General features: G+C 42.1%; 2 protein-coding genes across 4 annotated transcripts; both read left to right on the forward strand.

The window, feature by feature from the left end:
* The first annotated feature begins 7,447 nt into the window (after positions 1-7,447).
* Positions 7,448-14,142, forward strand: samd10a (sterile alpha motif domain containing 10a). Of its 2 annotated transcripts, XM_020052076.2 has the most exons (7): positions 7,448-7,738; positions 8,752-8,930; positions 11,730-11,898; positions 12,252-12,389; positions 12,515-12,604; positions 13,626-13,642; positions 13,735-14,142. In XM_020052076.2, exons 1-5 carry the CDS (start codon positions 7,726-7,728, stop codon positions 12,550-12,552), a joined length of 537 nt encoding a protein of 178 aa, XP_019907635.1. In that variant the 5' UTR covers positions 7,448-7,725; the 3' UTR covers positions 12,553-12,604; positions 13,626-13,642; positions 13,735-14,142. The 2 variants fall into 2 exon arrangements, with proteins under 2 accessions (XP_019907635.1, XP_034151946.1); XM_034296055.1 differs by having other exon boundaries at positions 7,449-7,738; positions 13,626-14,142.
* Positions 14,143-14,280: 138 nt separating this feature from the next.
* On the forward strand, positions 14,281-24,504 carry uckl1a (uridine-cytidine kinase 1-like 1a). 2 transcript variants are annotated; one of them, XM_010890654.4, is made up of 15 exons: positions 14,281-14,402; positions 16,953-17,143; positions 17,274-17,380; positions 18,572-18,742; positions 19,092-19,163; positions 19,248-19,437; positions 19,875-19,936; positions 20,155-20,171; positions 20,353-20,451; positions 20,560-20,653; positions 20,763-20,828; positions 20,939-21,061; positions 21,226-21,333; positions 23,189-23,345; positions 23,866-24,504. In XM_010890654.4, the coding sequence occupies exons 1-15, from the start codon at positions 14,350-14,352 to the stop codon at positions 23,970-23,972; spliced, it is 1,617 nt and encodes a 538-aa protein (XP_010888956.1). In that variant the 5' UTR covers positions 14,281-14,349; the 3' UTR covers positions 23,973-24,504. The 2 variants fall into 2 exon arrangements, with proteins under 2 accessions (XP_010888956.1, XP_019907634.1); XM_020052075.3 differs by lacking the exon at positions 19,092-19,163 and having other exon boundaries at positions 23,866-24,503.
* Positions 24,505-25,903: the final 1,399 nt, after the last annotated feature.

Genomic DNA, 25,903 nt, shown 5'->3' on the forward strand with positions numbered 1-25,903 from the left:
TGAATGTGCCGGACCAGGGCCTCCATCATCAACATCGTTACTTTGCTTCTTCCTCATGCATTACAATGTTGTTCCGAGACATTTCTGCTCCAATGTGAATTGAGTCTGGTGGACCAACACGTCATACCAATTGAGCGTGTTCCACAACGCTGACCCAAACTCTTCCTATTCAGAGCCAAGTCTCGCAGTCGGGTGATTTTTCTAAAATTAAATTATGACTAACATTTTACTCAGTCAGTCCTGTAGAATTTTGTGTCGTACATTTCACAGGCGTGTGGTATATGCAGGGATGGCATTTAGTGATTTTGGACATTGCTCAGTCAGGCTGGTAGACTACAGTTTTATTAACCCTGGTCCAAAATCCTTCTATCCGTGACTGGACATACAGATTCACTGTTTCAGTCTGTAACTAAAAACTGGTAGTAAGAAAGTTCTATTTGTTGAATCTATTTATCAAAATCTGATAATGCCAATGAGCAAAAGATCTGCTGAAGTGATAGTCACTGTCATTTAATTAAATAGAATATGTCATAAAATATATTAATGGGGACAATATGTTCAACCCTCTGCTGTACTGTATCCCGCACTGAACAAACCTATAAAACACAGCTACGGCAACAGAATAGGCGGTACACAGCTGGTCTCTCACACACACAAATACAGACACACGCCACCCAGACCTAACGGCAAACAAATACAAACAAATAGCCAGTGTTGAAACACAAACAACACACCCTCTCAGTGCCTCCTCCCCCAGAAAACCAACATGCTCAACCACAACATATGTCTTTGTTCAGCACAGCAGTGCCCGGCGAAGTTGGCTCATTAGTGTTTATATCACAGGGGGAATCTAGCCCTTTCAAGCCATGTATGTGTATTTTCAATAACCGGAGTCCCCTAATCCCTAGAGCTTCCTATTTGTTAAGTATTGAATGTTTAGTTAAGGAAGTGGTGTGACTCACCAGGTAGACTACATACCAGTGATGTGTGCATGTCTTAGGTTAAACACAAAATGTAGTCATCTCGCAGACCTGGGTCTTAGCCACCAAGACTCAAGCCCCAAGGCAGAGGCCACAAACCTTATACTATACCTCAGAACATTTTAACAGCCCACTTACCACAGAAATACTTCACATTCACTGATACTTTGTGGTTATTATTTGGGTTAAAGGTATACCATTAGTTTGTTCTTCTGTAGCCTCACTATGAATACACAATGTTGACATTATACTGGGGTCTGTTTCTAACCCTGAACTGGACCTTGTTAGTCTACAGTCTTTCGGGAACAAGAGTAACACTGTGTCCATTATTTCAGAGCAGGCTTTGGATTGGCTCTCGTTAAAGTGTCATTTCCTGTATCCTGTTTGTGCCTCGTCCCACCTTATTTACCTGGGAACTCCCTGTCACCTGCAGATACTCAACAGTGCAACTGTGTGTATAATCCACATCAATGTGAACATGTGGGGACCTGATGGCCCTGCAAATATAATGACACCTGAAAATAGATCCAGAAGGTTCTTTGAAATGTCCCTACAAGGGAGAATGCCATTTTCAGCTTAGGGGTTAGGTTTAGGGGAACATTTCATTTTCAGCTTAGGGACATTAGAATTAGGCATTACTGTTTACTGTTATGTGTTTGTGCTAGGTTATGTTTAGGCATACAATTTAGGATCTTCAGGTTAGGATTGACGTTAGGTTAAGTTTAGGGAATAAGGAACATGGATTTGTGGGTCAAGTCCCCACAAGGATAAAGACGTGTGCGTGTAAGCGCATGTTCAAATTGGGTTTAACTCTTAGCTACTCGACCATTTGATCTGTAAACAAGTCCTTATTATGCCACAGGCCAGACTTGACATACTCCCAAGCATGAGAGCTAGGATTGGTCCTTGACTGGTCATGCAAACACAAGCACACCTTTATTCTAGTGGCTCTCAACCAGAAAGGGCACTGAATGACACCACAATGCCGCAGCTGTTCCAGTTTCTACTACTGACCTTACCTGCCAAGCCAGATGAGGACTTCAGAAGTCCCATTTTTACATACCTATCACCACTAGCTGAGAGGGTGAGGTCTCATTTTCCTGCCACACGCCTTTCTTAAAACAGAAGTGTCAAGAAGCCATTCAGTGAATGAAAAGGTGTCTGTCTGTGTGTGTGTGTCTGTCTGTGTGTGTGTGCATGTGTGTGCGTGTCTGTATGTGTGTGTGTGTCTGTGTGTGTGTGTTGACTTGCCAGAAACCTGAATATGAAATGATCTTGATACTTCGGTGCCAAAATGTATTGTGATTCAATACTATGATTTTGTTGCGATTCCAAAGATATTGCTGACCATTATGTCTGCAGGTGAGCCATGAGGAATGTTTTTATGAAATATAAAAATTTAAGTGCTAAATTTTGCTCCTTATTTAAAGGACAACCTAAATAGGATTCAGGACAACTCATGATGGAAAAATACTGGAATGTTGTTCCAAGTACAGCAAACTCGCCCTAAAATAATATTACGATACTGTCAAACTATACATCAAAAAAAGTAATATGCTGATATGCAACTATCGATCATTTTCCCCATCAGCATGTGTGCATACAGATTTATTCCCTCCCTCCCTCCCTCTGTCTTTACTGTTGACACCAGACAGCAACATTCTGAGCCTGTCTGTAAACTCTTAAGTGAGGATCATGTTTTCTGTTTGTTTTAACAAATCCATTGTCTGTAGGAGAAGTGTGATGTTGGCAGAATTTAACAAAAAATCTTACACTGATACTGGGATATAGTATTTTTTTTGCCAACAGCTAAACCATTTTTCTGGTGCATGGTAAATCTATAGTACACATCTTGTTGAGATATGGCAAATTCATTGTGATTAGATTAAGGTTAGTTTTGGGGTGGGTTTTAAGGATTACTGGATAGGGGAAGGTTCTGGTCCAGAGAGAGAGAGAGAGAGAGTGTGTGTGTGTGTGTTTCAGGTCTAACTATACTTATGGGGACCAAATATAGTATAGTAAAACCAGGAAAACCACGGTCCCGATGAGGCAAAAGTAAATTTCCGGCTCAGGGTTTAAGTTTAGGAGCAAATTTACAATTCTTTTTAGAGTTAGAATTGGGGTTCCTTTAAGGTCCTAGCGTTGTTAGTTACGTTTAGGGTTAAGGTTAGGCATTACATCTAGGTAAAGTTTAGGCATAAATGTTACTTTATTGAGGTTAAGGTTAGGGTTAGGTTTAGGGTTGAGATTAGGGCAAGAGCATGCTATTTCTATTTTCTGGTCCCCATGAGGATACAAATGTGTGTGGGGGTGTGTGTGTGTGTGTGTAAAATTGTTTGAATAGCCTTACTGACACCCATGTGGAAAAACAAATAGGGATAATTGGTTGCACCCCTTCATCAACAAAATGCGTCTCCTATGCATCTTCCAGAAGGATCTCACCACACCATGATGCCTCCGGAGTGACAGAGTTTGTGTAGTTATGTGTAGAGTACCAGTCCATGTCTGTCAACATCAGATGTTGCATCCGTTAATGTCAGATTACTTTTTGCACATTATGCGTGTGGCTAGTCTATTTTCTCTTGATCGTGGCATTTAAATAAAATACTGATGTAGCAGAAATGTTTGATATGGGCAAACTTAATTTTGATGGCCACATGAGGAAGTATGGGTGTGTGGCACACTTTTATACCCGTGTGTGAAGTTCATTGTGTTTATGTTAATCTGGCCTCAAACAATGGCTAGGAGAGCCAAGACACATCTAAAGGCACAGACAGAACCCCTGTCATCAGTCCTTTCAGTCTACGGATTAATGGAAAATAGCCTTGATGGTGCCACCACAACCAGGACCTGTTGAATATATTGCAATGGCTGTGTACTTATTCCATTCAGTATACAGATTAAAACATATTGGGCTGTGACCTGCTGATGCAGCCTAAATGGTAAGTTGTGGGATTCGGGGAGTATCTTTATAATGTCTTGCCGGTGCATTCTTTCTCCATCCACAAATATGCTGATAATCCTCAAGCAATGTATGATCATGAATTGATCACCCTTATACAGACATCTAAACTTTTCCATGTATTTAAGTTTTCCTGACAGTTGTAATTTTCAGTTTGACATTTAAATAAAAAATTATTTATTTGCCAGTACAATAAATGTATCAACCTCTACAAAATGGTCCATTAATTATAATCCACATTATGGTCAACATTTGCTGTAGGATATTCCTACACTGTCTAAAATTAAAGTCCTACATTTGTAGGCGGAATAGATTGTTAATGGACAATGTCTTCAATCATTTGAGAAGGAACAACTCTTTATTGACAGACCCTGAGACAAAAGGCTGTTCCTCAGTAGAATCGCAAATTTACTAAATTGTCCATGCTTTTTGATGTTCCTTCCATTGTAAATGTTCATATTCTTGGGGTTCCATTTCTTTTTTAGACCTCTAACAAGGCCAAATGAGTCTGTGCTAATGAACAAAGCCAAATGTGCCCCCTAAAGGAAATGTGCTCCATAGATGTGATGTTGTCATAGCAACAATGCTAGTTGTATTCCACACCCCAGGAAGTGCTGTTCCCATAATTAGACCTTCAGGACTTGGCTGTTTGTTGTTACTGGGTTAGCATGTACCATGCGTGGTTTGTGGGGCTAATTTGTCCAGTGTGTATTCTGGGATTTGACATTAAGTGCTGCAGCTGATCCAACCACTATTGTATGGTTGTATCATATAGCCAACTTAGACGACCACCATAGGAATAGGGTTATAATGGGTGCGTCAATGGGGCTTCGCTTGGTCTATGGGGTTTTTAGACTGGTATCCTTATAAGCACTGTGTGACAACTGGTGATGTAAAAAGGGCTCTGTAAAATAAATGTGATTGATTTGAATATGCGGCGCATACAGTACATAGTTCGGAAATCTACATGACTGTTCCTGGTTTATCGTCCCTAAAGAGAATGTTTCTATCTTCTAAAATGAATTCAGTTCTGTTCAGTCAGTGTGTTGATGTGTCATTTACAGTAAATGCAACCTCTGGGCATAACTCTTGAGGCATGTCATTAGAAGAAGTGAATTGGCCACTCTGGGGCACGTTAGGTGCTCTATTCTCTCCAAAGGCCAGGGGGATTCCTTATGCAGGATGTTTTGTATTCTATTTTGTATTCCTTAGTTTTCAAAGTCTCTCCACTGGCTGCAATAATTACAGGGCTCAACCCGCACTTTGAGTCTGCTCATGCTGACTCTTGAGAAAAAGCTGTGTGCCTGATTCTCACGACCCGATGAAAGATCAACCACACACAATTTCACACCAGCAGAACTAGTCAGTCAACATTGTTGGAACATTTTGAAACCGATAATTATACACAGGACAGTACAAGACACAAAAAATAGAAAGTCCTAAAGACACTTTGATGGTGCCTATGGCCTGTTCTTAACAAGGCGGAAAATGTCCCAGTACACTGCTCCCTCTACCTGGAATGTGCTACATTTTCAAATGCAAAGATTTACTCACATTGAATGATATCAATTAGTGAAATCTATGATAAAATCTGATATATACTGATATAGGGGGGTGTAAATGTTTTAACCTTTTTAGCTTGCACTGTATCTGCGGTATCCTGTGGTATCTGGCACCAAGCAGCAGGTCCTTCAAGTCCTGTAAGTTGTGATGTGGAGCCACCGTGGATTGAACTTGTTGGTCCAGCACATCCCACAGATGCTCAATCGGATTGAGATCTGGGGAATTTGCAGACCAGGGCAAAACCTTGAACACTTCATCATGCTCTTCAAACTATTCCCGAACAATGGTGTGCGATGTGGAAGGGCACATTATCCTGCTGAAAGAGGACCCACTGCCATCAGGGAATACCATGATTTTTAGGTAGGTGGCACGTATCCACGTGAACGCCCAGTGCAACACACTCCCTCCTCTGGCTTATCGACTTCACACAGTGCATCCCGGTGCCATCACATCCCCAGGTAAACGGAGCACATGTACACAGCCATCCTCGTGATGTGAAAGAAAAAGTGACTCATTGGATCAAACATCAAACTTCTTCCACTGCTCTAAGGTCTAGTTCCGACACTCGTGTTCCCATTGTTGGCGCTCTCAATGGTGGACAAGGGTCATCATTGTTCTGCGGCTATGTGGCCCCATACGAGGCAGGGTGCATGGTCTACAGACGTCACGTCATTATCAGAAGTGAAAAGCCTTCTACATTACCTTTGTAGACATTATAATCTGTTAGGTGTACTTGCAACAGATCCAAATGATTATATTTTCACTGCACTACACTTACAGCCTATAGTAGCATTTTAATCAAGTGTTTCCACTTAAAAACAGTAAAGCAATTGTTATTGCTTTGTGGTGTGCTAGGCAGGTCTCAAAACAAGATCAGCAGGGGAGCTTCTTAAACTGAGCGTCTCTATTTCATTATTCTTTCATGTGCAATGGGACACCTCGCCACCCTGCTGTCTATCAGATATTCCTCCAGGTTCTTGTGAATTGATATGGAAAACTGGTAATGATTTCATTGTGGTATTATTCCTACTTTACCTATTACAGATCTCGCAAACAATCCACCTACCAGTAATGTTTTGCAGGACGGACAATTGATGAGGACAGTATACTGACCTGGGAAAAAGGTCACATTCCTCTGCATCAACCAATGGTTTCGTGCCACATCATCTGCTGTGGTGCTGAATGAGATATAAATGTACATTCACATATTGCTCTGCTGATATGTGAATGTACATTTCCAAGCTGTTGACTTGTTCAGTATCAGCAATGTCTAAATAGAGGTACGTGCCCATAGCAAGTTGGGAGCAACGTTAGTATTAGCACAACATTTTATTACTTAAAATATTAAAACTTTTTAGATAATTGAATGCAAATAGCTGAGGCTTTTTATCCTGCAGGGAAGAAATTATATAGTAAAAACTTTTAAAATGGACAATGTAAACCTTGAAAAAATTATTACGTCTTGCTGCCAATAATATACCACACCATCTTAACCCCCACCACTTCCTGCCCCAGACCAATACATTTCTAACTGTCCCGTAAACGGAAAATAGTGAATTCATAAATTAGTTTGAAACATTAAAATACTCCTTAAGAATGTATTTAATCTGAAGTGTTTACAAGCTTTGGAAACAGGAAACAACACAAAAAGAGAAGGTATCAAATTATGCCCTGGACCTGGAAAAAGTGTTTTAAAATGTTTCCGGTAGTTAGTGCTCACAAACCTATCACGCTAGCCATAATAAGAATTGGCCACAGTAGTGGGATTTTGCATTGGGTTTATGCTTGTAAATGTATATGTACTCTCAAAACACAACGGTAAAATGTGTACACAAATATTTCACCATGGATAATCCCCTGCCTAGTCCTAGATGGTAAAGGTTAATAACCCGGGTTTCATATGTTTCGGGTTGGTAGTAGCTCACAACTTTAGTGTATGATAAATGGTTGCTCAAGAGCGCACCCCTACTCTGGATGTGTCTTGGAATGCTTCGTTTCTATTCAGCCATTCCGCTGTCTGTTGCATGCGTGGTTTGCGCGGTCCGGTCCTGGTAGAGTAGCTACTTGTCCTAGCCTGCTGTGAAGTTTGGCCGAACAGACATATACAACAACATAGAGCTGACGAGAACACAAACCGACGATTAGCATACCTGTGGGTCTGCGGTTACCAGAGAGGATGGGATACTTTTACTAGTGCAGTCACGGGAAAGGAGACACGCCATGGCTGTTGACGGTAATTGATCTAATAGTCTTGAATGCGGACATCAATAACTATTCACCATGTATTTTTTTTCTGTATGTATATACATTGTTTGTATTATACTATGAATAGACCAGGATAAACACAGTTTTGCTGAATTATGATGAACAGATTTACAGGTTATTTGCTATAAGCTTCACCATTCAGTTGGAATTTCGTTTTGAAATGCAACCCCAGAAGAAACCGCTGTTCGGACTAAGATGGTGCTGAAATGGAGAGCGACCGAATGACCAGTGACTACCACTTACACAAATTCCTGTAGTAGCCTTTATTTTTTATAACTTTCTTTTCAATTCATTTGAATTACATTGTGTACACGTTGAACGTTTTTAAAACACTTATGTAGCACAGTAACACGCGTCTGTAGCAAAATGTAGCCTACTATTGAAGTTACATTTGGAATTGTAACCTATAATGACGAAACACACATGCCCCAAAAAGGTTTTAATATTTTTAAAAAAGTGGGTTTTCTTTGTTCCTTTTCTCGACAATTTTCTTCACCAATGGCATTGGGTATGTCTAGTTAGCAAGAACTGCCTTTGCAGAACATGGCTCAGTCAGTGGTCTGGGACTACACAGCCCTTTGATCTCGCTCCATCTCTCCCCTTTCTCTCCTCTGTGTAATTTTATTCTATCCTAAATTAATTACAGTCTGTGTCAATTAGAGAATACATTTTTTTAAAGAGCATTACACACACAAAACACTGCCGCCGAATCAGCTCGAAAATCCACTCAAGCTACTTTGAGTAACAGTTCTGAAAGATCTCTGAAGACAGGTCTGAGACATTATTACACCTGCCTGATAAAACACCTAGTTAGGATGGTTTAGATCATCTGTCAGTAAGAAAGCTGCTGGGCTTTTCTGCGACTGGGATCTTGCCTGTTTAAAAACTATAACCTGTAACGTGATTTTTTTCTTCAAATTAGATAGATCAAATCAAAACTCAGTGTTAGATGTTTTTCTTTTGTTTTTTTTACACTTCAAGCTGCATCCAGCTTCAGTTTCTGTCGTCCTGCTGTGGAGTACAGGGGTCTGCCCGAGGATTTCAAACACCTCAATCAACGGAAGGGAGGAAATCTGACCTGGCATGATGGCCGTGGTCAGAAATCTGTAGGGGGCAGGACAGTGAAGCTGCTCCAACCGCCTGGGACACAAAGGTATCAGGTAGAGTACCTCAAATACTGTTTTTTATTTTGTTTTGCAAAATCAGATCATGACCACAAGTCAAATTCAAAGAGTGACCCCGTTCAATAGTCATCTTTTACATCTGTACCTGACAAATTAAATGGGCTTCAGCCGGTCTCATCCATTGTTCCGACATGAGCAGCACTTTGTTTGCAAAGAATGGAGGATGCTGTTTACCCAGAGGGCTATGGGGGCACTCAGCCAGTCTGTTCTTTAGAATGGCTATACATAGAGCTGGTGGCCTTCCTATGTACCGATGCACCATCACTTGTGTGGGGGCTGTGAGCTAAAAGGGACAATATCCCATCTAATGGCTACAGTGTACCTTAGAGTATTTGCCCTTGCAGATAGGTTTTATATCAAAGCATGTTTATTTGTGTGAGAACTGGACCACAGAGATTATGTATTAGAGGGCAGTTTATGTATTTGAATCGTGGTTTCTTGTTCAATTGATGTTATCTTAACATAACATGATAACCCATTCAGATTATATTCCCGGCCAGTAAATCTTCCAGTAAAAATGTACATTTAAGTCATAGTGTTGGTAATTTCGGTGTCCCTGGGCTTCAAATCTATCATGCTTAAGAACAAATCTCTGCATATACCATGCATGGGAACATTTCCGCGCGAACTGTATGATTTATCAATGTGATAGTTTGCTTGTGTTCTTAAATGTACACAGTCATGACCATGTGTGCAAACGGGGCCAAGTGGTGCAACAAGGAAAGCGCAGCCCAGTAAAGGGTTTGAATATGTTTCAAATGTGTGAAACTCAGTCCCTAATGGCACAGTGGTCTAAGTCTCGTCCTGACAGTTCCTGGGACTGAAAGGGCGGTGACACTTGGCTCTGTATATCAAATCATCTTGGATCATTAACCATGCTACTGAAGTGTTCCTGAACAAAACACCAATGGCCAAAATATATTGAATAAGCAAAAGATGAATGCATTTATAATTCAACTAAAGCAATGTATCAAATAAACCTTCCAACCCTTTTTCACAAATATTTCTAATATAAAGAAGATCAATCTTCAATAGAAAACCCAAAACATAATCCCCCTTTCAAAATGCAAGAACAAGTAAATCCACTGATGTTAGGTTCAAATAATATAGCAACAAAAGGGAAAGCTCTCACCAGATTGTACTGGCCCCTAGTTCTTAATATATAAAGGAATCTCTGCAATTCATTGCGCTTTCTGAGTACCCTACAATTATGTTTCTTCCATTTTCAGTCTCTTTGCCTGTATGTATGCGTAAGCTTCAGTGTTTGTTTTTCACGATCAAGGCAATGCATTAAAAAATCTGGTATAACAAATGTATGATCTTTTTTTTATTAGGGAGATTTGTCAGGGAGCTTGTTAGTTTGAGTTTGTTGCCGGCCAAATGCAAGCAAGGGATAACACTGGCAAGTTGTGCTCTCAACTCTAGAAACTGAAGCGGGACTGCTCTACACTGGAGAAGATCAGAGCAGGAACGACGCGAACACTGCATTCATTGATTTTAAAAGTGAATGAATTATCAAAGACTTCATTTGATTAGTTACCCACATTTTGCTCTTATTCCAAATTAAATAATAATAACCCAGATGCACCCTTCTCAGATGCGGATTCTCACTGCATCGCACGTTCCCCACCATCCGCAATGCTAGCGACACCTGGCTGCATCTGATTTTCAGGTGAAATATGTGACAACACTTGCACTTTTTTGAAGATCACATGTGCTAATCGTAACTCATCAACATTTACTGGATTGTTTCAAAAGTGCAGAAGAACCTTTTCAAAACCTGAGGCATCTTGTTTCAGGCTTAATTTTGTCACGTCGCCTGTTACTGTTTTTCTTTCCGAATGTGCAGGCTGTCAAATGAAAACACTCTTTCACTATAAGTGCTGTTATTTTATCACTCATGTGGTTGTAGTAATGACAGTTTCAGCTACTTTAAATGGTTTTCCTTTTAGATTTAGAAAAATTAACCAGTACATTTTTCTTTCCTTCACATCATCATTGCATTCTGAATACCCAAGTCTGGTCTCACAAGTGTTTTGGGAAAGTCTCTCAGTGTGGTTTAGAAACCTTACGTTAAACGGTCTGAAATGGCTCCTAAATGTCTGTCACACTGAATGAGAGAGGGAGAGGCAAAGCAAGGGTTTACTCTGCCCAATATTGTTCCATGTTAAGCAGATCATTAATTTAGTTTTCTTCTGTACCCAATTTGGTGAGTCTCACTTTGGGATTATGACCTATCTTGTTACAGCTACTCCCCAGAAAGTTTGGAAAAGTCAATATGAACATGCACATTCTGACCTGCCATTCTGCATCTTTTCACAAAGCTCTCTAAACCAGGATGTTTCAGCCAAAATACATGCACTTGTAGTAGAACACATTCTTCTGCCAACAACAACTAAGCTTGTAGGCACTGACCCACCAAAAGGAGTCATTAGAGCGCGACAAAAACTCTTGGCAGCACGCTCAACCTATACCCCGCCCATTTCTTCACAGAAAACAGAACCGGTCAACAACGTTGTTTGGAGCAAACAATGCGTTACACTATTTTAGTGACAAAATAATCATATAAAAATGATGGGTAATTCCCCAAAAAGTTGTATCGGCAAGTGGGTCTCACAGTGTGAACACTGTGTTGATGAAGGACAGGTGGGTGGCGTGCATGGTTGAAAGACCCAAAGACACACTTTTTTTGTAATTGAATGGGCCATTAGCCAGAGCCATTGCTGAAATCTGGTGAAGTACATGTTTTTGTGTGTGGTGCAACCCTGATTTCAGAGCCGTTCTGGTGACTCCTACGGAATATACCACACCAGTCCCACCCAGCCCAGTTTGATCCGGCCAGTGGTGTTATGGACTCAGCAGGATGTCTGCCGGTGGTTGAAGAAATACTGTCCGCACAACTACCTGACCTACGTAGAGGCCTTCTCCCATCATGCTATCACAGGTAACAACCAGGAAGAGTCTGGTACCACATAACAAAAACATCATTCATAATGAGAGTCTCAGTTCTTATTGTGGTTCAGTTTATCCTACAAATCATTGCAGGTGTTTAATAGTACAATTGCACTAGAAACAAAAAAATCTTTTTTTTAATAAAATATCAGTAGAATACAGAAGGTCGTTCAAATGTACAGAAACAATGCGAGTTGAATTGGAGTAGTATCAGGTGAATCACTGTCCTCGTAGTGATACAATTCACGCTATCCCCGGTATGAAATTGTACATGAGCGCTAGCAAAACAGAGAAAAAAAAAAATGTCTTCATTATAACTGTACAATCACTGTTGCTCACTTGCAGGCCGTGTTCTGTTGCGTCTGAATGGGGAGAAGTTGGAAAGGATGGGCTTGGTGCAAGAGACACTGAGGCAGGAGCTCTTACAACAGGTGCTACAACTGCAGGTGCAGGAGGAGGGACGAAACCTGCAGCTCCTTAGAGGTGAGCACTGTTAATTGTGTAGTGTGCAAAGTCACCACTGGGCTGTTTCACCAATTGAGTTGTACACTCCACCAATAATGTACAGTACATTGTATAAAAACATTTGATTTCCATTCATTATTAAGATTCTCGCTGCCAAAGACATCATTTCAAGATCACATAACATCATGTGGATCAAGACATAATGTAGAATATGAATACAACAAATGAACACGGTATGTAAAGAAATGGACAATGAGCTTCAAATTACACTTAATACTATGTACAAATAGGATTGGTGGGCTCAGCGGGTGCATTGATCAGATAGCAGCTTGTTTCATTGTTGATGGAGCATTGACAGAAATGGCATTGAAAGAGATACGAGTGACAGATATCTACCGAAGCACAGGCTACTATAGGAAAAGCAAATGCTAAACTATTTTTAAAAAGTGTTGTTCTGTATGGAGTCAACCTGCACTGCTTTTGAGAATCGTTTGCTGACATGCAGGTACCAAGAACAGATTTGGCACATTTGTTATTTAAAACGAGGGATTTTGTAGCAACTATACATTGTACATTGCCCTGTCTTGTGCATAAAAATGTGCACGAAATATGTTCTTATATAGGCACCACGTCTTCCCTGTGAATCCCCAATGGCTGGAGGCAGCAAACAATCTGTACCAGATTAATTTTTAAACATCTCATAAGTGTGTTTTTGTACAGCTAGTTTTTCTCTCCATTTTGTGATGTCCAATTTGCAATTATGGCCTTGGCTCATTGCAACATCTCCACAGCAAAGTGCGAGAGAGTCGAAGATCAAAAAACATTTCCTGCAAAGTACATCCTTGCGAGCCGTTCTGCTTCTCATCACACTGCTCGCTCAGCCATGGCGTTTCGGCTAGTATCAATATATTACAGCAGTTGTTCCCAAATGGGGTACTGGGACCCTCGGGAGTACTTGGCCATTCCACTGGGGGTACTTGAGAAAACTCATGACACCATAGGCTTAATAGTCAAATTAACATGAGTGAGTTCTTCAGGGGTACTCCGAACAGAGCAAAATCTTGTTGGTGGTACAGCAACGGAAAAGGGTTGGGAACCAAATTTCTTTTTTTGTGTGTTATTATGATTGTTTGTTCCATATCTGAAAATGTAATTTTGGCATTTTAATATATCAAAAGGTTAACTTACAACTGGTTAAAATTGAAAGAAATTATAACAGTTTTTGTTTTTTCCTCTCTCATTTTCTTTCCCTAGGTGGCTCTTTCGGTAACGTATCGTAACATGAATATTATTTTCCTAGATGGGTCGTTACAAAGAACACTAGAAAATCATGCAGAAAGACCTCAACCTGTATACCTGTCAGAAATCTGGACTACCATGTGAATCCCATGAAAACCATGGAGTCTAACGAGAATGACACATTTGATGATCACGTTCGGCATCAAACTCAGACGTAACTGGAAAGGAAGGAGAGGACAGTCAATGAGCACAGCCCCATGCTTAGATATTTGGATATCTGTTTTCCATCAAACAAAGAGAAGGACTATTTCACTCTACTTGCCAAGGACATTGGTTCATGTCTTGTAACCATTTTTTCCCCTATGTTTCCCTCCCAAAAAAGACATTTTGTATGTGGTTCCTGTAGTCAAATACAGGGTTGTTTATATGTCTTGTTCCACGCACATGTACGGGTGTTGTAAATTTGAATACATTTTGATCTGGGGTTTCAACTGTATTTTCTTTCATAGATTGTTGTGAGTTAAGTTTTCGGGTAAGGGTGCCATATTTCACAAATAAAATATTGTGTATTTTAAAATGATTTACATCGTTTTATGTGTAGCCCTATCATATGAGTCCAGATTCTGGAGGTGGTAGCGATCAACTACATTACCCAGAATCCCCCTCTAAAACAACAGCTCCCTACTGAACTAAAGCTGAATACATGGCGTTATCCAGCCGGTAGCGAGGAGGGCGAAAGATGCTGGGCGAAACCGAGTGCAGCGCAAAGAAAATGTCATCCCGCGCGGACAGGTACCGCGTATCGTCATTGACAATGTGTGATTGAGAGTGTTATATTACCCTATATACTATTTGAAATATTAGTTAAATCTTTAGCAATTTGTAGACCGGTTGCCTCAGTCGTGTCGTGGTAGCCTAAACTACCACAGTATAATTTGACCTCTTCGAGCGCTGGAAAGTTGATGCAAATTCCCACCTGCGCGTAACAGAAGGTCGAGTTGGATTAAAATGCTATACATATTATTAAAATACCAGGTTACTGCATTGCATATTAAATGTTATCCTTAACCATTGATAATTGTAATGCGCCTTTGTTGTCGTCGCCAATAAAGTGTCACCAAGACACGTAATAGGATCAGTCTAACGACATCTGCCATGGTTCTGGTTCTACCACAGAACATAACGGAATGGCTTACCAATGGTCTGCTCTCAAAATCCATCCGTAACATTTTAATATTTGGGTGTTTCACGGTTATTGTACTTTACAATAACACCTGCAGAATGGTCAGAAATGGAGTGCCTTCAATAGAAATATCGTCTCCATTCATTAGACACGCTGAATGAAAGGCAGCGGCCTAAATAGGATGTCCTCTGCTTCAAAACACGAAAGACGGTTAAAAATCATAATGAAACAGACACTGATCTCGCGTCCGAAACGGTCATAAGACCAAGACTGGGACCCGGCCATTGCTGTTTGTCTGCTTGAAGGATTGCTTTGAGAGATTAAGCTCAGCGGAAGACATCCCAGTGCAGACAGGTTGCACTTAAAAACATGAAATCCCATGCAGTAGTACTGTTATGACCATGCAGCAGGACAGGTGCACCTAAAAAAATAAATAATGGAAACGTTTTTTTGAATCGGCTTTGCTTGACAATCCTCTCAAGGCTGCGGTCATTCCTGTTGCTTGTGCTCCTTTTTCTGCTAAAATGTCCCCTTCCAGGCAACCTTCCATGAATTTGCTTTGATACAGCCCTCTGTGAATGGCCAGCCATTTCAGGAATGACCTTCTGTAGCTCCTCCTTGTGAAGGGTGTCAATGAGTGTCTTCTGGACAACTGTCAAGTCTGCAGTCTTCCCCATGATTGTGGTTGTGTGTACTGAAGGATCAGGGAGTTAATTAGCTGATTAGAGTTCTTCTCAGGTCAACATTTCTGTATTATAAATGTTTTATTCTAATATTTTGAGATACTGGATTTTTTATTTCCATGAGCTGTAAGCCATAATCACCAAGATTAAAAGATGATTATGGCTTACAGCTCACAAAAAAGGCTTGAAATGTTTCACTTCATGATTAATGAATCTACAGTATATGAAGGTTTAACTTTTTTATTTAAATTAGGGGGGAAAAATTACTTTTACACGATATTCAAATTTTGAGATGCAGCAGTACTATGATCGCCATGCGGCAGTACTATGATCGCCATGCGGCAGTACTATGATCGCCATGCGGCAGTACTATGATCGCCATGCGGCAGTACTATGATCGCCATGCGGCAGTACTATGGAGCTCATGGAGCTCTGCATATGGATATCCCTCCTGCTCCCTCCAGCTGTTATAATTATAGAGTTAAGGACGTCCTAGTTTAAACAGGCTTCCACTATTAACAGACTATGAACTCTGATCCTCTTAACCACACTCAGACTTGAGAAGATATGAGGGAGATATTGAAGGTAGAGAAAGTGGATTCATAAAAGGAGAGAGGTGGGCAATGTCCTATTTCTCCTAAACTGAGTTGAGCAAAGAAATGGCAGGACAGAAAATGACAGTATGCAGAGGATTTTTTGAGAGTAGCTAGATTCAGTTGGTAGATTGTGACAAAGGTCTGAAGAGATTACCAAAGGTTGTGTCCCCTTTCAAACCTCGTCGTTGGATTGTGCCTGTGTTTATTTGGGGCTAACTTTGATCACGTATGCAGCCTCAATTAGCATTATCGTGTCTGTGCTACTTTGAGTCATGTACCGGTTGGCCCCTGAGCTGGAAGACAGACAACTTTCCCTGTCTTAAACAAATAAGACTCTTGGATAAACTGGCTCCAGAATTGTCATTGAGGGCCTCCAGGTCAGTGGTTGGTTTGCATAGGGTTGTTGTCTCCCATGCCTTTTGGAAAGGGTGCTGTCTAAGTGTTAGCACTTGGGCTAACTTAATAAGGACTGTGAATGTAATTCTGTCTGTGGGAGTGGAGGATGTTATGCTCTTGAGACGTGAAGTGCTCGATCTATCTAACAAAAAGTAGTCTTGAAACTGTCCTTCATGTTTTATGTTGGTGTTGAGCTTTACTAAAGGTGGTTTCCGAGTCCAATGTAAACACTGAGCATTTTATTTTTACTTTTATTGGGCTTCATAAAAACATATGAGTAGTAAGAGTATCGGTATAAAAAAACATATCAGTGAAACTGACCATTCATCCTTCGCTACCCTCCTTTACGCTTTGCGTGTAGAAGGAAATGTCTCTCACTGTCCAGTCTCGGATTTCTATGAAAGTAGAACATGCACAACTTTCTTCTCAACTCAACCCAGTTGTCGGTGTCACTAACAGGCTTACGGATGTGTTTGTGTCACAGTGGTAGCGGAGAAGACTCCTTGGACCACCTGCTGCCCGGTCCCCCTGCCGCGGCCCCGCGGAGGAAGAGCACCTCACACACCAAGACAGAGCCTCCTCTGCTGCGCACCGGCACGCGCACCATCTACACTGCCGGGAGACCCCCCTGGTACAACGAGCACGGCGCACAGTCCAAAGAAGCCTTTGTCATCGGTACGATGAGCGCGGCCGCATGTCTTTCTGTCACCAGCGACGCGCGCAGCACTAGTCGTTCTCCGCGGCGACTGGCGGGGTGTTGCCTTTCCTTAGCGCGCGGCACTGAAACGTGGGTGTGTTTGTGCAGGGTTGTGTGGCGGAAGTGCCTCGGGGAAGACTACGGTGGCCAATAAGATTATCGAGGCTCTCGACGTTCCCTGGGTGGTGCTGTTGTCCATGGACTCCTTCTACAAGGTTAGAGGCTGTTTTTCTTTTGGTTTGTTTTCTCATGTCGGATCTGCTGCTGTATGTTAAAGGGGTGATCCAAATTGAACCCCGCATTGTTAAATAGTGCAAATATGTGACAGCGATATGTGTTGAGACATTTTCCTCCTTTAGTTGTAATTGGTTTGCAAGCAACATGTCCAGTTTGTTGAAGAAATGTCTCAATTCCCACTCAAATCGACTACAAATCCAACAGGGATGCTCTCTCAGACAGTCTGGTTGGCTAGGTAGTTAGGGATTATATCTACACATTAATGCCTAATTAAATATCACAATGTTAAGTAGTTATATAATGGTCAAGTAACAACATACCATGTTCAACTTGGTAAAGATTGCATTTCTAACAAAAAGCTGTGCTATACAGGTCGCTCTGACAATGTGCAATGCAAGTCTGGGACAGTTGCCATGCTCAGTCCAGCTCAGTGTCTGCAGAAATTGCATTGATCTCAAGTTGCAAGAACAAAGTACTGTATTTTAATGTGATGAAACACTCCGTACTTTGAAGAAATGTACATTAAATATATACTTGGTCATGACAATGGGACTGGTGGATGTGTGTGCCCATGCCCTCTGCTGGCAGGTTTAGCTAGCCAGAGTACAGCCAACGGTTTTAAAACCGTTATTGCGTGGTTAAGTGGATCGACCATCTCCAGTTTGCTGTGTATACAGTGTGCTGTAGTACTACACATTTTTCAGGTATCACAGACTGACTTAACTGTGATTATTCTGCATACTCGTGTAACATTGGCTTTCACCAAATTGATAAGGATATTGGATTACCCCTTTAGGGGGAGTACTTCTCTGTTCCCTACAACAGCCTGGAGCTTAGTTTTACAGACACTCCTGTTATACTGTACTGTATCAATGAGCCAAACCACAAGCCCTCCCTCTTAATTCTTTGAATCACATATTAAGCATGTAGGGAAGAGACTATCAGCAGCCTGGGTAATCCACATTTTCCCTCCCTCCATTTCACCATGTCTGTTTATAGAACAGCAGGAAGCAACACACGCTCTGTCACATGGACAAAAGCAAACACAGACGCACGCACGTACGCACGCACTAATTGCCAGCACAGTAGTAGTTTGTCTTTCCCCATGCCCTTACGCTGTGAATGGTCCCATCTCGTTTGTGTCCATACCTTTGTTCTGTACCTCTCAGGTTCTGACCCCTGAGGAACAGATGTTGGCAGCCAGTAATGACTACAACTTTGACCATCCGGGGGCGTTTGACTTTGAGCTGCTGGTGGCCACTGTAAGGAGGCTGAAGAAGGGCAAGAGCGTGACGATCCCAGTGTATGACTTCACTACACACGGTAGACAGAAAGACTGGGTGAGGGCAGAACTGGGAGGCCATGTACGAAGGAGAGAGTATAGATTCCCCCCATATCCTTATCCAGCCTAAGAGAGTAGTATGACCTGTACAACTGGCATCTGTACATTATAATACTGGTTTAACTCACATCTATACATTGTAAGACTGGAATAAATAGCAGCTGCACATTTTAAGGTATATTTGGCAGATATACACTATAAGATAGGTATAGCTTGCTGCTAAACATGATTGGACATTTATAAATTGTAGCTATACATTATAAGACCGGTAGAACTGCACCTGTATATTATTGGAACTGTATAAATCGAGGCTGTTGCAGTTTATTCACGTGGTCTTTCCCGTGTAGAAAACGGTGTATGGTGCCAGTGTTGTCATCTTTGAGGGGATCATGTCCTTTGCAGACAAAGAGCTTTTGGAGGTAAGGCTGTCTTTTGAGTTTCTGGAGACCCCTGTGACTGCGAGGTACGGCAGTGTAGTATTCTGTTGCTGTGTTTTTCCGCAGCTCCTGGACATGAAGATCTTTGTGGACACTGACTCAGACATTCGGCTGGTGCGTCGCCTGCGCAGAGACATCACAGAGCGCGGGCGGGACCTCGAGGGGGTCATCAAGCAGTACAACAAGTTTGTGAAGCCCGCGTTTGAACAGTACATTGAACCCTACATTCGGCTGGCGGACATTGTTGTGCCTCGAGGTGAGCGATGGATCTCTACCCACGTTTTAACCATCAGCCATTCATTTTTTCCAGAGCTGTATATCTCAAATTTTGTATTGGTATATTATTTTCCTGGTTTCCTCCCCAATTTCGTGATCAAGACACTGCTTCCAGTGTCCAATGATGCATGTCTGAATACATAAGGTCAACCAGGAAGTGTACACCAGAGGAACACAATGTTCAGCCAATCAACACGGTTGATCTAATGAGGGCCAAGCCTCCCAAAAAGGCGTGGCTTTAGTGCGACAAAGCAAGGCAACCGTGTTTACTGACTCAAATTCCCATGCCTGGACGATGGTGGCCAGTGGCACAGCCCTCGCGAGGAATGTGTGGAATGTTTTAACAACAACAAAAACGTAACGTGCTCCGTGTTTTTCTTTAGTGGTTTATATGCTGAGCTTGTCTACCTCCCCCAGGGGGTGGTAACATGGTGGCCATTGACCTGATCGTCCAGCATGTCCACAGCCAGATGGAGAAGGTCTGTGAGCCCCGGGGTTCCATACTGTTATTGGGGGGGATCAGTGCGTGAGAGGAGGGCGCCACACGGTGCCAGAATGCCGGAGTGTCTGTAGAAGCATTTTGAAACGATGAGTAGCTGAGATTTCTCTGCCATCTTTGCCTGTCTCTGTCCACCCCCCCCCCCTCTTTCTTTCACTCACCTTCGCATTTTCCTCTGTTTTGTTTTTCTCTGTGCAGCGTGAGCTCAGTGTCAGGTAGGCTTTCCCATCCGTTGCGCTTCCCTCCCTCAGTCCCTTCGTCCCTCGCAATGTTGTTATTCACAATACCCCCACCAGGTGTCTCAGAGTGACGCCGTACCGGACTTTAATCCAACACAGCAGGAGATTGTTCATAGTCACAATTGAAATGTGTTCTCCTTCGTGTGGTTTCCTTCAGGGCTGTCCTGGCATCGGCCCAACAGACTCAGCCACTCCCTCAGACACTTAGTGTTTTGGAGAGTACGCCCCAGGTCAAAGGCCTGCACACCATCATCAGGTCAAAACCCAGTCTACGGCTCAGATAGAGCCACACTGTTTCCCTGCAAAGAGCTTGCCACCGAGGCCCTTTGGTTTGTTTCTCAGTCTTCTCGTTTGCCTGATCCAGGAATAGGGAGACCAGCCGGGACGAGTTCATCTTCTACTCCAAGCGGTTGATGCGCCTCCTGATTGAACATGCTCTCACATTCCTGCCCTCTCAGGTGAGTGTACGTTTTTCAAATTGTGTGTGCGTGTGTGATTTATTATTTAGTTAAATGAGGATTCGGTATAATTTGACTGACACTTGGCCCCTGTTCTGTCCTGCGACAGCCTTGCAGGGTCCAGACCCCCCAGGGGCAGGAGTATGAGGGGAAACAAAGCATCAGGGGTAAAGGGGTCGGTACTCTACACTCGTATTTCCCTGCTCCGGCTGTGCTCGCCGACCCTTAGCAACCGTATGGATTCCGCTTGTAATCACGCTGAAGCTCCACCCTCCCCCCTTTTAGATCACAGGTGTGTCCGTCCTGCGGGCGGGGGAGACCATGGAGCCTTCCCTGAGGGCGGTGTGTAAGGACGTCCGCATCGGCAAGATCCTTATCCAGACCAACCTGGACTCGGGAGAACCAGAGGTAGACGAGCGGCCTGCGACCCTGACCGAGGAAGTAGCCGTGTTAAGAATAGTCGCACTTATATCCACCTCACTGGGTGTCTCCCTGGTAACCAGATTTGCCGCCTCCTCCTCCTGATCATATCTCCGTGGTAATCCTGTTTCTCCTTCCCCCCCGCTGTCCAGCTGCATTACCTGCGTCTGCCCAGAGACATCAGTGAGGACCATGTCATTCTAATGGACAGCACTGTTTCCACCGGCGCCGCCGCCATGATGGCTGTACGGGTCCTATTGGTACGTGTCACTAACAATATAATGTTCCTGTGACGACACAGTACACAACGTCACTCATCATTATAGTGACTGTATAACTAGCGGTTCTGTTATTTTCAAGTAAACTCCTTTATCGCACTAAACGGTTTTAAAATGATCAACACATTTGTCACGTGAAATATGAACTTGTTATTCCCCTTTAAATAAAGCCTTTTCATTTAATCACATAATTGTTTTTCAACAGCCCCAATGTGTCCTGAAAATGAAATTGCTTGATGGACCATGTTATGGCTATGGTAAAACAATTCACTGCGTTAGGGTAGATATAACACAGAAATTACAACAAAAAAACTGGCCAATATTTTTCTCACGCAAGTGGTCCCCAGTGGAATAAGGCCATGCTTGGCTTGTCCCTGGCACAAAATAACTTGACAAACTCGTTTAGTTGGAAAAGGGTCCAGTTGAGCCAAGCTGGTAGGGTTAGAGGTCCTTACTATTTTAGTGAACGTGTGGTGTAATACAGGGTTGAAGTGTCCCCAGTAATCTGAGGTCCTGGCAGTTCTGTGCTATCTCAGGGCAGTTTTGTAAAGAAAAGGCTTATTTTGTGAAGAGTCTGTTTTATCATTTGTTTTCTAATGATTATGATCTTATCGTCAATGAAGTTCATCAATTCATCCCTGCTGAAGTTGAAGCAAACTTCAATTGTGGATTGCTGCATTTTTGTTAGCCAAGCCTACTTTTCTAACATGCAGCTTTTCCAGTTTGAAAACTAGGCTCATCGTGCATGTGGACGTCTTTGGATATTGCACTTTTTCTTTCTTTATTGGTGTAACCACATCAAAGGTATTACAATGGTGTGTGCCTATATCTTCGGTTAGATTGTAAGCAGATTGATTTCCTCTGTCATCCTTGGGAATGTGGAGGGAGTCTGGAAGAGCATTAAAAGTGCTTGGTTGGGGTACCAGTGAGTTAAGTTGTTGTGACGTTAAGCATAATAAGATGGTGGTCGGATGTTCCAGGATTATGCGGAAGAAGTCTTCCAGTCATCCAGAAAATGTATACCACAGGACAAAAACGAAATCCAAGATATGACAATGTGTAGGCCGCAACATTTTTTGGACAGAACCCACTGAGTCAATTATGACTTAAAATACCTGGAGAGGGTCATTTAACTCCTCTATGCGAATGTCGAAGTTACCGAAACGTAGAATGTTATCTGCCATGCCTACAAGGTCTGATGACTCTTCTGGGAACTAATTGATGAACACTGGCCGGACAAGGGGGCCTGTAAATAGTAGCTATGAAATGTTATTGAGTTTTCATAGCTTTTTTAACTAAAACCTTGAAAGACAGAAACCCAGTCATATGGTCAAGTGTACATTAATATTTGGTGTTAAATGTTAGCAACACCTCTGTGTATGCAGGATGCATGGGGGATATGGTCACTAATCTAACCAGGAGAAAAGTCCTTATTTGGAGCGTTGAATTCATCAGGCTTAAGCAGGCCAATCATAGGCAATTTGTGATTGATTCATCAGACCAATCATACAAGTTTATGATTAGTGATTAGGTCATTGAATGTGATTGTCTTTGAAGCAAGGGATCTAACATTAAGCAGTCCCATTTTAATATGCAAGATTTTCTAGGGCTTTATTCTGGGTGAGGTTGCTATAGGGAACACCACCTTGTTTTGCTTTGCTCAAGCTAGATCGAGGCACAGTCCCAGTCTCAATGGAGAACTAAGCAGACTACTCTGACTATGCTGGTGACAGACTCTAATAAGCTAGCAGGCTGGCCAACATCCAGAGCACCACTCTAGCTAATTGTGTGTTGTGTTCGATGAGTGTTGTGTTTGTGCTTTGATGTGTCTGTGCAGGACCACGAGGTGCCGGAGGAGAACATTGCCCTGGTCTCTCTGTTGATGGCTGAGTTGGGGGTGCACTCAGTGGCCTATGCCTTCCCCCGGGTCAAAATCATCACTACTGCTGTGGACAAGACTGTTGACGACTGCCTGCAAGTCATTCCTGGCATTGGTGGGTTTTGTTTTGATGTAGCACTAACCTCATACAGCACAAACCACTTACTGCTGTGGGAAGTGTGGAATGTTCAGTGGCTCCACCCACATAACAATAGAATTCTGTTTCTATGGTTACAACTGTCTGTAAAACACCTACGAGATAACCACGTAACTACTCTATGTACGACTTTCCACGCTGCACGCTTAACATCGATGTTAGCTGGGACCAGCACACTTGGAGGCGAGCTGACCTTGGTCTAACAACCATAATTAGCTTGCAGGCACCAGATACGCTCATGGTCTTTGCCAGTCACTCCCAGCTACCTTTTAATAAGCCAATATGCACCACTCTTTGGAGTCATTACTGGCTGTGACAGTAACTCGTATTGTACCTGGGGTTTAGCGGCCTGTCGACAGTACAGTGTGGCGCTTTAAACCCATAGCCTGTCAGGAAAACGCCTCGATTGACATATTCTGAGTTCTATCTCAGTGATGTACAACTCTAACGCTGTCTTCTTTTATTGTCTCGGTAACAGGGGACTTTGGGGACCGATACTTTGGGACAGATGGTGGAGCATCAGGCTGGAGTAACGATGACGAACAGGAGCGACCCAGAAATCCAACAGGATTCTGTGAAACATAGTTAAAGGCTAACCTTGTGAAACCAGTCTGTAAAATCAGTCTGGTTTCACACGGCAGCTTAGGGCAAGACTTACCTGACCAGTCACATTCCATTCAGCTGCTACAGATGAACACTAACGATAGTATGTAATGCTAATAATGCTCAAAAGTTATGTAGAGCAAGACATTTTGTATTCTATTTTATGGTAACAATAAGTGTTTTGTTTGAGGCAATACTACAGGATCAATGTATGTATCTTGACAATGCTGGACTGCTCAAAGCAGTGTGTTAACAGGGCTACACGTTATGGAACTGAATCAGTTCCATCCCCTTGAAGACAATGCTATCTTGAGATCACCTAGTTATTTGTGATTGGCAGAAAAGATATCCTGGACCTCAGATTATCAAAGGCTATTTTATATTAAATATATATTTATTAGAACTCTGTTTTATTAGCTAGTAAGACTTCCTGGCCTGTAGGGGGGAGCAGTGTTCAATTTTTGTTGCTGTGTGTGTGTGTGTGTGTGTGTGTGTGTGTGTGTGTGTGTGTGTGTGTGTGTGTGTGTGTGTGTGTGTGTGTGTGTGTGTGTGTGTGTGTGTGTGTGTGTGTGTGTGTGTGTGTGTGTGTGTGTGTGTGTGTGTGTGTGTGTGTGTGTGTGTGTGTGTGTGTGTGTGTGTGTGTGTACCCAGATACTCAAACCACACTAGAAACCATGTAATAACCTCCAATTGGTCAATTTCATTCAGCTGCATTCATTTCATTAAGTGAAATTACAAATAATGTACTGGAAATAGCTTGTTATTTTTAAGTATGAAATACTGAGTTAATGTTCCTGTATCCTCACCATCCATGACTGAGAGGTAGATCAGTCACTCACTATTAATGGAGATTATCTTCTCTCAAACAAAGAGATCATGACATGCCCCCATGTTCTTTGCTGTATACCAAATATTAGCTATCTTTGGATCTGTCTTTGCCCAATGTATAGGTGTGTGACATGCAAGTCATATGTAACATTGTATTTAGTTGTGCCTAACAGACTTTATACACACAGGTGTGATGTGTCTGGATCTATGCTTGACAAGTGCAGCCTACATTTAGAGATGTGAGAGAACACTGTTTTGGGGGAATCTCTTTCTCTCTGATAGCCTCACAGTGTGGGTGACTATGATCATGGATGTCATGCAATGCATGCTGTATTCTCCAAGACAGCGCAAGACTCGCCTGCCCATGTGACTACTGCCTCAAGGTTAACCTGTTACTATGGAGACAGGCCCACCAATGAAAATTCAGCAGACGGTTGCGATGTTGACTGCAAGCTTTTTGTTTTAAGGGTGACCTATTTTTTTTCTACAGTTCCACAGACGCCACTGTACACACAAACACACACTACACACAAATTCATGAAAAAAATGATTAACAGAGGCCAATGTTGTATACATGAGGTTTGATCTGTGTCATAAAAAATATTTTTTAATTTCTATTAGGTTCATATGTTGACATGAAAATACAGTGTAATTTGGGGCTAACGTGATTGGCAGGTTATCTTTTATGATCAGTCTTACATCTATTTGTAGGGGTCTGGCCTTAATGCCCTGAAAGCCAATTAAATCATGTTTTCAGTCATACATCCGTGACACCATGGCAGAACCTCTGTTTTCCATAGTCACCACCTATGAGTTGCCTTTCAGTTTCAGGAGCAGTTTGATATTGGTATATATTTTAACAACTATTAAAAACATGGTTTGATTTTGCACTGATCGTGGTTTACAGAACTTAGCTGGCATTGCTTGGAGAAATAAGTATTACCTTCTGGTAAAGTTCTTGTCTTTTAAATGGCATATGAGGGACAGCAGTGAAGCTTAGAGAAACATCGTTTTTCAAAGTGCCACTTTATTACAAAAGTATAAACTTGACTGACATTTTCATGAATAGTAATCTTGATATAAAA

Source organism: Esox lucius, chromosome 12, assembly GCF_011004845.1.
Source record: "Esox lucius isolate fEsoLuc1 chromosome 12, fEsoLuc1.pri, whole genome shotgun sequence".
Taxonomy (NCBI): Eukaryota; Metazoa; Chordata; class Actinopteri; order Esociformes; family Esocidae; genus Esox; species Esox lucius.

What these genes read in the sequence shown, in the direction of transcription:
- samd10a (XM_020052076.2), top strand. An exon ending in CTGGGACACAAAGGTATCAG is followed by an intron (nt 8,931 to 11,729) that starts GTAGAGTACCTC and finishes CCCTGATTTCAG; the next exon opens with AGCCGTTCTGGTGACTCCTA. An exon ending in CTCCCATCATGCTATCACAG is followed by an intron (nt 11,899 to 12,251) that starts GTAACAACCAGG and finishes GCTCACTTGCAG; the next exon opens with GCCGTGTTCTGTTGCGTCTG.
- uckl1a (XM_010890654.4), top strand. Translation starts at nt 14,350, where the DNA reads ATGCTGGGCGAAACCGAGTGCAGCGCAAAGAAAATGTCATCCCGCGCG. An exon ending in CAAAGAAGCCTTTGTCATCG is followed by an intron (nt 17,144 to 17,273) that starts GTACGATGAGCG and finishes GTGTTTGTGCAG; the next exon opens with GGTTGTGTGGCGGAAGTGCC. An exon ending in GGCCTGCACACCATCATCAG is followed by an intron (nt 20,452 to 20,559) that starts GTCAAAACCCAG and finishes TGCCTGATCCAG; the next exon opens with GAATAGGGAGACCAGCCGGG.